Raw genomic sequence first — 14359 nt, forward strand, 5'->3', positions numbered from 1 at the left:
ACAATGGAATTTGATATGAAGGATGAAACTATTACAGAAAATGCAGAAGAATGGTGAATTAAGGGTAGAGAACAACTTCTTTAAAAAGATCATAAAAGCACAAACTATAAGGATTAGTATCCTTAATTTTGACTTCCTATACCAAAATTAAAGACTTTCATCCAAGGAAGAACACCATGGACAAAAAGATAGATGACGACTGGAAGAAAATACTTATAATGTTTAAAACTGGCAAGGAATTAATATGTACAATACACAGAACACTACTTGCACATCAAAAAATTTTTGAAAGAATGTGAAAGTAGGTAAATAAAGAGCATTGTTTTTCTCTTATTTTATTCTATTCTCCCTCCCCATATTCTTCACAATAAATATCTTTTGTCTGCCCAACCTATAAAATTTAAATTGTTGCATTTCTACTAGCCTGACTCACATTTTCTTTTCTTTTCTTTCTTTCTTTTCCTTTTCTTAGACTGGGTCTCTGTTGCCCAGGCTGGAGTGCAGTGGCGCAATCTTGGCTCACTGCAACCTCAACCTCCCAGGCTCAGGCAATCCTTCCGCCTCAGCCTCCCAAGCAGCTGGAACCACAGGCATGGGCCACTATGCCCAGCTAATTTTTGTATTTTTGGTAGAGACAGGGTTTCGCTATGTTGCCCATGCTATTCTCGCACTCCTGGGCTCCAGCAATCCACCCTCCTTGGCCTTCCAAAGTGCTGGGATTACAGGTGCAAGCCACTGTGTCCGGCCTATCTCACATTTTTTTAGACTACTTTCTAAAAATTCCCTTTTAACACTAAATCAGTGAAACTTCCACTGATTAATGAAGACAAACTGCTAGAGAAATTTAAGACCTTTAGGTTGTAAAATTAAAATGTCATATTATAAAACACTGTTGAGCAAAAGATTCTTGTTTTATTTGGTTATTGGTCATTACAAATTTGAGTCAGGACACAAAGCTTTTTGTGCTATGATATGCAGAACAGAGCACAAATGCTTGAAAGGATTAACATAGCACAAAACAATGTCTATTACTACCCACTGAAAAATGAGCCACGATCTTTACCACAAACAAGTGACTTTTTGAAAGTTAAAAACTTAATGCCCACTGAGAATTAAATTTACTAATTGAGAATGATTAGATTCGATGGCTGAAAACTTTAGTATGTGTTATATTTATAATAAATCCTTCAGCCATCTGACTCCAGTAATTTTACACTCTTACTCTTCTCCCTCCTCAATTCCCGCACACACTCAGATTAAATATTTCTTAGAACCTTGCTACTTACGGGGTGGGAGCAGCAGCAGCAGCAGCAGCATCTTTTGCTAGAAATGCAAAACCTCAGGTCCTACTGAATCAGTCTGCTTCAATAAAAACTCTGGTGACTCATGTGCACATTAATGTTTGAGATCCCCAGATCTCCCTTTTGAAACTATTTCTCCCTCTGCAGGGGTCCCCAAACCCCGGGCTCCAGACTGGTACAGGTCTGTGGCCTGTTAAGAACCAACATTGAGCAAGAGAGCAGCGGTTCCATTCGATTCTCATAGGGGCAGAAGCCCTACTGTGAACTGCGCATGCGATGGATCTAAGTTGCAGGCTGTGTGCTCCTTATAAGACTCTAATGCCTACTGATCTGAGGTGCAACAGTTTCATCCCGAAAACATCCTCCCCTCATCCCCCCACCTGTTCGTGGAAAATATCATCTTCCATGGAACCAGTCCCTGGTGCCAAAAGGTTGGGGTCTTACTATGTTGCCCAGGCTGGAGTGCAGTTGCTATTCACAAAGCTGGATGATTGCGCACCTCCGATGAAAGGGGCTCAAAACCAAGGCATTTTTGCCTAATAACCCCGTGGAAGTGCCTTAAAAGAGGGTCAATTATGTATGCTTTTATATACATCGTCTGTCCAACTGCTTCTGCCTGGACATGCATATTAAAATAATTACCTGGCAGAATATTCTTTGCCTGAGCTAAACCTGGAGATCTTTTAAACTCTTGCAGACTCACAGAAACTGGCACTGCGGACTTTGCTGCTGCTACCTCGTGAAAAGGAGGGGTACGAGCTCTAGGAGGCTGTCGGCCACGTCCAAACTGACAAGCCAACATCACCAGGAGCCGAACACGGCTTTTGGTCATGTACTGACGACTCTCATCTCTAAGATTCACGAACGGCGACCGATTGTCTGTTCGGTTTCCCACAGGCGCCTTCCTTTCGTGCACCAAGAGGGAAGAGCAGCGGCGGCTGCAGCAGGGCGCTGGGGTTGCGAGTCCAGCCCTGCGGCCGTGCGCCCTCCCTCCGCGCCCGCCGGGCCACGCTGACGCTCCCTCCCGGCTCCCTCCCTTTCATCCCGACGCGGGCGCAGGGCGACTCGCTTTTCCTATTCCTTGCGCGCCGGTCGCACTTTCTAACATCTCAGAAATATGGCCCTTGTCACAGACTTTCGTGATCGTGCACTTTAAAGAAAAGCCAGAATGAATGAACTTGTCCGAATGAACTTGTCAGTTTAATGTGACGTCCTCGAGGGAAAGGGCCATGTCTTTGTCATCCCAGAGACCACAGTACCTAACGGTCGGCTTGGCACTCAGTGAGTGCTTCCCTAAGCAACAAAACAGGAATGACCAAAGCAACGGACAAATGAATGCATGTGGAAACAAGAAATGAATGCATGAAAGTGAAGAAAAGAAGGGGCCAGGCGCAGCGGCTTACACCTGTAATCCTAGCACTTCGGGAGGCGGAGGCAGGAGGATCGCTTTGGTCCAGGAGTTCAAGATTGCAGTCAGCAGTGATCGCAGCTCAGGCGACAGAGTGAGACCAGGTCTTACCCCCCCTCCCCCAAAAAAGGCAGGAACCCCAGAGGGCCAGGAGTGCCAGGTGCGGCCGCCCGGGGGCGGTGTGGAGGGTGCGTGGGCCACTTTGCCGCAGGGCCCACCGCCCGGGTCCCTCTGTAAGGCGCTTCTCCGGCAGACACCCCGAGCCAAAGCGGGCCGCACCGCAGCGCTGGGCACTTGGGTGGAGAGCGCGAGGGCCGTGGGCCTGCGCCCAGACAGGTGTAGCCGTCCCACCCTAGGTGTCCTCCTGCCGCTCCCGGGCCGCGCCATGCCTCGAGGCATGGAGGTGCTGGACCTGCCGGTGTGGAACCGCGCCTCGGGCCTGTCCTGGGGGCCGCACCACAGGTCAGTGCCCCAGGGCGCCCTTGGCGCGCCCCACGCCTCCCTGGGGGCCCCACCGCCGCCCCCTTTTGGGACTGCTTACTTCCTCGGCTCTTCTCGCGCGCGCCTCGGTTCCATCCCCTACGGCCCCCACCCCGCCTCCGCGTCGCCGACCCCCTTCTCCGGGAGCGCGGGGAGGCTGGTCCGCTGAAGCGTAGAATAAGTCCCCTAGGACCCCAAGTGGGGAAGCTCCGGTCCCGGGTGGGAGGCGGCGGGGCGGGGCGGGGCGGGGCAGCTTCTTGGGGGCGGGGCGGGAGCGCCTGGCCACGCGCCGCATCCTGCAGGGAGCACACAGAGCCGCCTTTCAGCCGCCAGAGGAGGGCCCGCCGCACTCCGCGGCTGCCGCGCCTGCCCTCGGGCCGGGGTCTGCGCGCACCACGCGGCCGGCGGGAAGGATAAGAGAAGGGAACCCCGCTTAGCAGGGCTCCAACTTCAGCGGACGCGTTCCGGCGAGGGCGAAATGAGTCGACCGTGAAGGTTTTTCCTGTTCCGAATCCCGAGAGCCCTGGAAAGTTTTGAAGGAGGAGGCATGGCCGGGCAGCCTTATCGTTTTCCCCAGGCAAGGATTCCGGAGAGAGGATCAGCTGTTTTCAGGTTAACCGTCAGGTGAGGAGTCTGGGCTTCATCTTTCAGGATGCTGGACTGGAGAAATCTTCCTAAAGTCGATGGCTTTACTTTCGTAGACTAGAGCTTGCTTGCTGCCTTGGGAATGCTTATATTAACTGCTTGCAGTTAGTTAAATAAGGCTAGGCTGTGCCTTCCAGAACAAACAGGACTTTCCCTCAGGTGGGAGGGTTGTAGTGTGGCTAACCCCAGTTCCTCGGCCTTTATGAAAAGGCGCACAGTTCAGCCGGTTGGCACTGCCAGCGGGCCCCTCCTCCGTGGTCAAAGCTCCAGCCACCCCAGCACAGTTGAGCCGAAGTTGTGAGTACACACAGGCCTTGGCTCCCCCGTTTCCTGCTCTCCAAACATATATATATATATGAAATATATACGTATGTGTGAGTGTGTGTGTCTCTGGTTGTACGGTACTTGTGGGAAACAAAATTGTGTGTCATTGTAAACTGAGAATGGAAAAAAAGGTTAGTGAGAGAGAGGTGGGAGAGGTTTCTTATGGGTGTCAGGATGTGGACTCTGATATTTTATGTAGAAGGAACCAACTACGTAGTTCTCCCCAGAAATGGGATGTGGGTTTCACACTCAGGAGCTGCTCATCACCTTTGTGATGTGCTAACCAAAATCGCACAAGTTTTGGGAAATTTGATAGCTTTCCCCTATTGAGTCAGAAGTTTCTTGAGACTTCAGCCTGTCTTCCTCTTCATACCTTAAGAGGAGTCAAACTCCCTTTGCCGTGAACTTTCCACAGGCACACCCTTCTCCTTTAGAAAGCCCTTCATAGGTCAGTTTCTGTGGCCAGAACTCAAAAAACGACACATTTTCCACACAGAGGCCATCATAATACCAATTTTATTTAACCTCCTGTAATAAAAAATGAGTGAACCCTAATAAAGTGCTCGAGGTAGCCACATTCTTTTCTGTGAAGGAGGAACATATCAAAAGTGTTTTTTTTTAAATAGAGTAATAGATATAAAATATTTTAATGAAGCAAGTGAGAAGAACTGAGAGACATAGTTTGAGCAGAGGGGAACAAAATACAGAACTGAAAGTCAAGAATGATCATATTCACAAGCTGATCTCTTTGGCTAGATCTCTGTCAGTGAAGTGAAACCTAGAACAAGACAATTTTAAAACCAGCGGAAAAAGAGATGGCTTCTTGTGACTATAGCTTTCAAAGTAAAAATAGTGGCCAAAAAAAACTCTTCTGGCCGTAAAATTAAAAGTGGACTTTCCTGAAGCTGGGCTGTTTTCTTTAAGGCCAGAGTCTAAGTTCCATGTGTCAGTTCTGAAGAATTAAGTCACTCTTTAGTGAGCTCTTGTGTCACATGTTAAGGAGTTCATAGAAAAAGTGCAGGCATACCTTGTTTTATTGTTCTTTGCTTTATTGCACTTTGCAGATACTGTATTTTATTTATTTATTTATTTTCTACAAATTGGAGGTTTGTGGCAACCCTGTGTCCAGCAAGTCTATTGGTGCCATTTTTCCAACAGCATGTGCTCACTTTGTGTCTCTGTGTCACATTTTGGCAATTCTCTCAATATGTCAGACTTTTTCATCATTATTATTATATCTGTTACGGTGATCTGTGACCACTGATCTTTGATGTTACTACTGTAATTGTTTTGGGGTGCCATGAATTGTGCCCATATAAGACAGGGAACTCAATTAATAAATGTTGTATGTGTTCTGACTACTCCACCGACCAGCCATTCTTCTATCTCTTTTCCTCTCCCCAACCCTCTCTATTCCCTGAGACACCACGATATTGAAATTAGCCCAATTAATAACCCTACAGTAGTCTCTAAGTGTTTGCAAGGGGCAATCACAGGTCTCTTACTTTAAAGGTAGAAATGATTAAGCTTAGTGAGGAAGGTATGTTGAAAGCTGAGACAGACCAAAAGTTTGGCATTTTGTGCCATTTAGCCAAGTTTTGAATGCATATGAGATGTTCTTGAAGGAAATTATAAGTGCTACTCTAGTGAAAATACAAATGATAAGGAAGCAAAACAGCCTTATTGCTGTTATGGAGAAAGTTTCTGTGGTCTGGATAGAAGATCAAACCAGCGCCAACATTCGCTAAAGCTAAAGCATAATCTAGAGCAAGGCCCAAACTCTCTTCAATTCTGTGAAGGCTGGGAGAGGTGATGAAGCTGCAGAAGAAAAGTTTCAAGCTAGCAGAGGTTGGTTCATGAGCTTTAAGAAAGGAAGGCATCTCTGTAACATATAAGTGCAAGGTGAAGCAGAAAGTGCTGATATAGAAAGCTGCAGCAAGTTAGTTGGAAGATCTAGCTAAGATCATTGATGAAGGAGGCTACTCTAAACAACAGATTTTCAGTGGAGACAAAACAGCCTTCTATTGGCAGGAGATGCCATCTACGACTTTCCTAGGTAGAGAGGACAAGCCAGCATCTGATTTCAAAGGTGCAAAGGACAGGATGACTCTCTAGTTAGGAACTAGTACGGCTGGTGACTTTTAAGTTGAAGCCAGTGCTCATTTACTGTTCCAAAAATCCTAGGGCACTTAAGAATTATGTTAATTTACTCTGCCTCTGCTTTGTAAATGGAACAACAAAGCCCAGATGACAGTACATTTGTTTACAGCATGATTTACTGAATATTTTAAGCTCATGGTTGAGACCTACTGCTCAGAAAAAAAGATTTCTTTCAAAATATTACTGCTCATTGATAATACCTCTGATCATTGAAAAGTTCTGATGGAGATGTACAAGGAGATGAGTGTTGTTTTCATATATGTTAACACAACATCCATTCTGCAGCCCATGGATCAAGGAGTAATTTCAACTTTGAAGACTTATTATTTAAGAACTACATTTTGTAAGGTTATAGGTTGCCATAGAAAATTATTCCTCTGATGAATCTGGACAAAGTAAACCCTTCTGGAAAGGATTCATCATTCTGGATGCCATTAAGAACATTCATGATTCATGGGAAGAGGTCAAAATATTAACATTAACAGGAGTTTGGAAGAAGTTGATTTTATCCCTCATGGATGACTTTGAAGGGGTCCAGATTTCAGTAGAGGAAGTATTAGGTCAGTGAAAAAATAATTGTGGGTTTTGCCCTTACTTTTAATGGCAAAAAAAAAAAACACAATTACTTTTGCACCGATCTGCTAACCACAGATGTGGTGGAAATACCCAGAGAACTAGAAGAGAAGCCTGAAGATGTGACTGAATTGCTGCAATCTCATGATCAAACTAGAATGGATGAGGAGTTGTTTGTTATGGATGAGCAAAGAAAGTGGTTTGTTGAGATGGAATCTACTCTTAGTGAAGATGCTATGAACATTGTTCAAATGACAACACATAATTTAGCATATTCCATAAACGTAGTTGATAAAACAGCAGCAAGGTTTGAGAGGACTAACTCCAATTTTGAAAGAAGTTCTACTGTGGGTAAAATGCAATCAAACAGCATTGCGTGCAACAGAGAAATATTTTGTGACAGGAAGAGTTAATTGATATATCAGACTTCATTGTTGTCTTCCTTTAAGAAATTGCCCTAACCACCCCAGCCTTCAGCAACCACCACCCTGATCAGTCAGCAGCCGTCAACAAGGAGGCAGGACCCTCCACCGGCAAAAAGATTACAGCTTGCTGAAGGTTCAGATGATTGTTAGCATTTGTTAGTAATGAAGTACTTTTAAATTAAGGTGGGTTTTTTTAGACATAATGCTATTGCAGACTTAATAGACTATGGTATAGTGTAAACATAACTTTTATATGCACTGGAAAACCAAAAAATTTATGTGACTTGCTTTACTGCAGTATTTGCTTTATTGTGGTGATCTGGAACCAAACTTGCAGTATCTCTGAGGTATGCCTGTAATTTTATTTCCAGACTTCATTTTATCAAACTGCAATGTTCCGTTCAGTATTAAATGTTTAAAGCCATGTTTTTGGTTTGTTTATTTGTTTGCTCTGGCAATCATCTGAATTTTGTTTTCTTCCCACTCTTCTCAGTCTGCCTATAGCTGAGCTTTCTACTCTGTTTTGAGCTTGGGCCTCAGCCCCTTTTTCCCTGGTATGAGAGACTGTGTCCAGCGAATGTTGTCCATATTCCTTTTCCCTCAGCTGGGTGGGCTGTTTCCTTTCCTCTCTTTTGAAGGTTGTGTTTTGTTTTCTCCCCTTGAATACATCTCTGTAATTTCAGCCTAAAACATCTGCCAGGCAATCATTGATAACTCATGAGGCAGAAGATTCTTGAAAATAGTCTTTGGTGTAATTCTAGAAGACCCACAATTTAAATGGTGGCCTTAAAAAATCATACTACTTATGCCAACTACAGGGATTTGCTAGAGAGAGAATGTAGGGATTCACCAACATGACACTGAGTTGGGCTTGTCCAAAATTAAGGTAACCTCAATGCTTTGAGGAAAAACTGATTATTTCTTTATAACTTCTTTTCCTTAGGGAGAGTCATCAACATGACTCTATTAAGTTGGGCTCTTACTGAAAATATTGGAGAAAGAAAAATGTTAGGAAATGTCATAATTCCAGTCATCTTCCTCAGTTTTAACTGCATGTGGAATCCTTTATTGCTGAGAAATGGAGTTTCCCTTTCTTTATCTCTTCCTCAGAGAACTGTTTCTTCTAGTTTCCAAAGGAGTGTGGCTTGTTTAGAAGAAGCACTTTAAAAATATGCAGCCCTAGTTCTGCTTTCGTGGTGTTCAGAGGCAGCAAAGTGGTGATCAGAGGTGATTTTTAGGAACTTGGTGGCACCGTTGTCTGTAGGGAAACTCCTGAAAGGTTAGCATGTTCATCTTTCACGAGTGGCTCTAATGGAAAATGAAAAGCCCCTATGGCCTTTCTTCAGGGGGCTTCTTAGGGTCAGAATCACCATGTCATTTATGTTCCGAGAGCTGTGCTGAGAAGGGAACCAAAGTTTTCTTCTTTGCCTTTTTTCCCCTCAACTTTACTTAACTGACATCTGCCTGCCCTACTCAGCTACCTCAAAACCTCAGTTGGCTAGATATTTTTCTTTCTTCCTCTCTTGTGAGACAGCAGATCACGAGAAAATTTGTTCATCATAGGAATTGGAGTGAAAAAATGACGTGCGAGTTGTTAGGAATGGTCTAAAGTATTTCATCTGTTGGACTGCCCCGATATCATTCTGGGGCCAACACAGTCATTACTGTAGAAACATTGAATTTTAGTCTCCGTATCTATCACTCCTTCCACCCTCTGCCCCAAACCAATCACGCACAAACCAAGGCAGGGAAATACCTGACTACCTGATACATATCAGACTCTTTCTTTTTGAAATAGCCTATTTTAACTCATAATAATAACTCAAGAATTCACATGTTAACCACCAAAAATGAAAAAAATATGGAAAACTTAATGAAGAAAATTAAGATTACCTATAATACTACTTCACAGAGATTATAAAAATATGGAGGCTTTTTTGGCTGGTTCACATGCTTCTAGACTTTAAAATGTCTATGTACACATATAAATGCTAGCTTTTTTTTTTCCAGCCTGGGTCGTGTTCTGTCACCCAGGCTGGAGTGCAGTGGCACAATGACAGCTTACTGCAGCCTCAAACTTCAGGGCTCAAGCGATCCTCCTGCCTCAGCCCCCCAAGTAGCTGGGACTACAGGTGCCTGCCACCACTCCTAGCTAGCTTATTATTATTAATTATTATTTCTAGAGGCGGGGGTCTCCCTATGTTGCCCAGACTGGTCTCAAACTCCTGGGCCCAAGGGATCCTCCTGCCTCGGCTTCCCAAAGCTCTGGGATTACAGGCCTAAGCCACCATGCCCAGCTTATGCTGACATTTTTTGAAAAATGAGATCTCACTATATCTATTCTGTAACTTTAAAAAAATTACAATATATTATAGACATCTTCAAGTCAGTGCAAAGGTACAAAATAGGGCTGCAATTAACATTTCTGTAACTATTTATTTTAAAATATGTATTATAAATCCATAGAAGTTTGATTTTTTTTTTTTTTTTTTTGAGATGGAGTCTCGTTCTGTTGCCCAGGCTGGAGTGCAGTGGTGTGATCTCAGCTCACTGCAACCTCTGCCTCCCAGGTTCATGCGATTCTCCTGCCTCAGCCTCCCAAGTAGCTGGGATTACAGGCACACACTGCCATGCCTGGCTAATTTTTTTTGTATTTTTAGTAGGGATGGGGTTTCACTATGTTGGCCAGACTTGTCTCAAACTCCTGACCTCGTGATCCACCTGCCTCGGCCTCCCAAAGTGCTGGGATTACAGGTGTGAGCCACCGCGCCCAGCCCAGAAGTTTGATTCTTAAGTCACTTTTATAGATACTGCCCAAGTGCCAATCCAAATTTACACTCCTTTTAATAGTTTTAAAATCATTCCTCATAAATAAAAATTAAGATAGGTTTTTACCAACCTGATTGTTAGTAAAGTTTTATTGTTCAATGTTCACTGGCTTGTTCAGATTCATTGCCTATTATATTGGATTGTCTTTTTCTTAATAGTCTAGAGCTCTTTACAGATCATAATAGATAATTAACTTTTGCCTGTGTAAATATATTGCACATTTTTCTCCAAATCTCTGTCTTTTAACTTTTTGAAGTCTTAAATTTTTATGTTAAGATCTGTCAGTCATTTTTACTTCTTCTAAATTTTTTTGTGCTTAAAAAGGCATGTTAAATTATTTTAAAAATCCTATATCTTATACTACTATCAATTTTGTTTTAAAAATATGTCTAAATTTTATTTTTGCATTCAGTTTGAGAGAATACTCTTTCTCTTTCCCAAATGGATAGCAAATTATTATAATAACAACTCATTGAATAATTTATTCTTTGGAAAGACTAGGAATAATGAGTAAAACAAAGTAGGGTTTCTATCATCAGCAAACCAGGCAACTAAATTACCTACAACTTGCTAATGTATCTTGCCTAAGTAAGACTTACTTTTAAATATATTTTTAATTCACTTTTTAATACTAATATTTTAGACTTTATTATTTTTATCATGTTATTAATATTGTTATTATTATTTGATCACAAAAGATATTAACCAAGGAAAAGTTCGTGTAGTCAAGGTTGATGTCTCATTATTGATTCATTTCTTTTTTCCAACGAATTTTCATTGAACACCTATTATGTGTTAGATACTATGCTGTATGCTGGGCTATATGGTTATAAACAAGACCCACCCTTGTTTATAGTCCGTTGTAGGGGAGACCAATAAAGATTGTGATTGCAATTATGAAGGAAATAAAGTGATGATAGAGGCAGTGGGGAAGGCCACATTAATAGAGTGGCCAGAGAGCCTTCGCTACTGAGGTGTCATTTGTGCTGAGAGATGAAGGGTGACAGGAAGAAACCAGACACACAAAGAGCTGGGGGAACAGCAGTAGGGTGGATGAAATGGTGAGTGAAATGTGCAGAGCGGGGACTGTCCACACCCAGGAAGGAAGCCACTGTGTAGTGAGGAAGGGGAAGAGGGTATGGGAGGAGTGGGCAGGAGTCTTTTAGCAGTGGTAGGAGGTTTGGATTTTACTCTGAGAGAAGGGGAAAGCCCCTAAAGGGTTTTAAACAAAGAAGTGATGTCTGACTTACGCTTTTAAAATTACCCCTCTGGCTACTATGTGAAGAATTGGGAGGCCATTGCAGTTGGGTAAGAGATGACAGTGCTTGGACCAGGGAGGCTGCAGTGCATAGACAGAGATGGGGACCACTCCTTGTGGTTTTGAAGGAAAACTTGATAAATTGAATGTGAGAATTGAATACAAAGGGAACTCAAAGTATACTTTAGAGCAGTGGTTCCCATTCTTTGCTACACATTAGAATCACCTGAGTAACTTATAAAAATCCTGATGCCCAGTTCACTCATCCTACTAATTAAATCAGAATGTCTTGGGGCTGAGAGGCAAGCGCTGAAATATTTTAAAAATCCTCAGGTGGGCTGGACACAGTGGCTCACACCTGTAATCCCAGCACTTTGGGAGGCTGAGGTGGTAGGATCACTTGAGTCCAAGAGTTCAAGACCAGCCTGGGCAACATAGCAAAACCTGTCTCCATTTAAAAAAGCAAACATTAAAATAAAAAAAAAATCCTCAGATGATTCTGCTCTGCACCCAAGATGGAGAATGGACTAAGGATTGCAGCTGGGCCACTGAATGCAATAAGGATTCCAACTGAAGCATTTTTTAAAAATACTAATAGCAATGCATTTCTTTTAAAAAAATTATTTCAGTAGTTTTTAGGGAACAGGTGGCATTTGGTTACATGAATAATTTCTTTAGTGGTGATTTCTGAGATTTTTGTGCACCCATCACCCAAGCAGTGTACACTGTACCCAATCTGTATTCTTTTATCTTTTACCCCATTCCAACCCTTTCCCCTGAGTCGCCAAAGTCCATTGTATCATTCTTATGCCTTTGCATCCTCACAGCTTAGCTCACACCTATAAGTGAGAATATATGATGTTTGGTTTTCCATTCCTGAGTTACTTCACTTAGAATAATGGTCTCCAGATCCATCCAGGTTGCTGCGAATGCCATTATTTTGTTCCTTTTTATAGCTGAGTAGCATTCAATGGTATATATATACATCTATCTATATCTATGGCATATATATGTATCTATATCTATGGCATATATATGTATCTATATGTATATAGATATATCTATATATGGCATATATATGTATCTATATCTATATCCGTATGTATATAGATATATCTGTATCCATATGTATATAGATATATCTGTATCTGTATGTATATAGATATATCTGTATCTGTATGTATATAGATATATAGATAACATCTAGATATGTATCTATATAGATACATATGTATGCCATATATATATATAGATACATATACCTATATATATCACCTTTTCTTTATCCACTCATTGATTGATGGGCATCTGGGCTGGTTTTATATTTTTGCAGTTACAAATCGTGCTGCTATAAACATGCGTGTACAAGTATCTTTTTCATATAACGACTTCTTTTCTTCTGGGTAGATACCCAGTAGTGGGCTTGCTGGATCAAATAGTAGTTCTACTTTTAGTCCTTTAAGGAATCTCCACATTGTTTTCAGTGGTTGTATGAGTTTACATTCCCATCAGCAGTTTAAAAGTGTTGCCTTTTCACCCTATCCCCGCCAAAATCTATTTTTTGATTTTTTGATTATGGCTATTCTTGCAGGAGTGAGGTGGTATCACATTGTGGTTTTGATTTGCATTTCTCTCATCATTAGTGATGTTGAGCATTTTTTCGTATGTCTGTTGGCCATTTGTATATCTTCTTTTGAGAATTGTCTATTTATGTCTTTAGCCCACGTTTTAATGGGATTATTTTTTTTTCTTGCTGATTTGAGTTCCTTGTAGATTATGGATATTAGTCCTTTGTCAGATGTATAGATTGTGAGATTTTCTCTCACTCATCGCGTTGTCTATTTATTCTGCTGATTGTTTCATTTGCTGTGCCGAAGCTCTTTTTTTTTTTTTTTTTTTGAGATGGAGTTTTGATCTTGTTACCCAGGCTGGAGTGCAATGGCACTATCTTGGCTCTCTGCAACCTCCGCCTCCTGGGTTCAAGTGATTCTCCTGCCTCAGCCTCCCTAGTAGCTGGGATTATAGGCATGCGCCACCACCATGCCTGGCTAATTTTGTATTTTTGGTAGAGACAGGGTTTCTCCATGTTGGTCAGGCGGGACTCGAACTCCCAACCTCAGGTGATCTGCCCACCTCGGTCTCCCAAAGTGATGGGATTATAGGCGTGAACTACCACACCCAGCCCAGTTTTATTCTTCTACATGTGGCCTGCCAATTATTCCAGCACCATTTGTTGAATAGGGTATCCTTTCCCCACTTTATGGTTTTGTTTGCTTTGTTGAAGATTAGTTGGCCATAAGTATTTGGCTTTATTTCTGGGTTCTCTATTCTGTTCCATTGGTTTGTATGCCTATTTTTATATCAGTACCATGCTGTTTTGGTGACTGTGGCCTTAGAGTATAGTTTCAAGTCAGGTAATGTGATGCCTCCAGATTTGTTCTTTTTGCTTAGTCTTGCTTTGGCTATGCAGGCTCTTTTTTGGTTCCATATGAATTTTAGGATTTTTCTTCCTAGTTCTGTGAAGAATGATGGTGGTATTTTGATGGGAATTGCGTTGGACTTGTAGATTGCTTTTGGCAGTATGGTCATTTTCACAATATTGATTCTACCCATCCATGAGCATGGGATGTGTTTCCATTTGTTTGTCTCATCTATTATTTCTTTTAGCAGTGTTTTTTAGTTTTCCTTGTAGAGGTCTTTCACCTCCTTGGTTAAGTATATTCCTAATTTTAAATTTTGGGGTTTTTTGCAGCTATTGTGAAAGGGGTTGAGTTCTTTATTTGATTTTCAGCTTGGTCAGCAGCTGAAGCATTTGAATGGGTGTGTACAGATAGTTGCTTTGAGCAGGTGGGTGGAGGAGCAGGTGGAGGGCAGGTTTGACAGACCAATTAGACCTGTGGGTGGAGTTTCATAAAAAGGTTTGGATAAGGAAGTCTGCTCAAGAGAGAGATTTGCT

The 14359-nt window shown here is 42.2% G+C and overlaps 1 protein-coding gene across 3 annotated transcripts in view; it reads left to right on the plus strand.

Annotated features, from left to right (window-relative positions):
* Positions 1-3496: 3496 nt before the first annotated feature.
* Positions 3497-14359, plus strand: part of MCOLN2 (mucolipin 2) — a 74692-nt gene continuing 63829 nt past the window's right edge. For all 3 annotated transcript variants that reach the window (XM_030823447.1, XM_003260273.3, XM_012500405.2), the window contains exon 1: positions 3497-3813. Coding sequence is in view for 2 of the 3 variants with exons in the window: in XM_003260273.3 (XP_003260321.1) it covers positions 3737-3813 (77 nt within the window). In the remaining variant the exon portion in view is untranslated. The remainder of the gene's footprint in view (positions 3814-14359) is intronic.

This window comes from Nomascus leucogenys, chromosome 12 (genome assembly GCF_006542625.1).
Source record: "Nomascus leucogenys isolate Asia chromosome 12, Asia_NLE_v1, whole genome shotgun sequence".
Lineage (NCBI taxonomy): Eukaryota > Metazoa > Chordata > Mammalia > Primates > Hylobatidae > Nomascus > Nomascus leucogenys.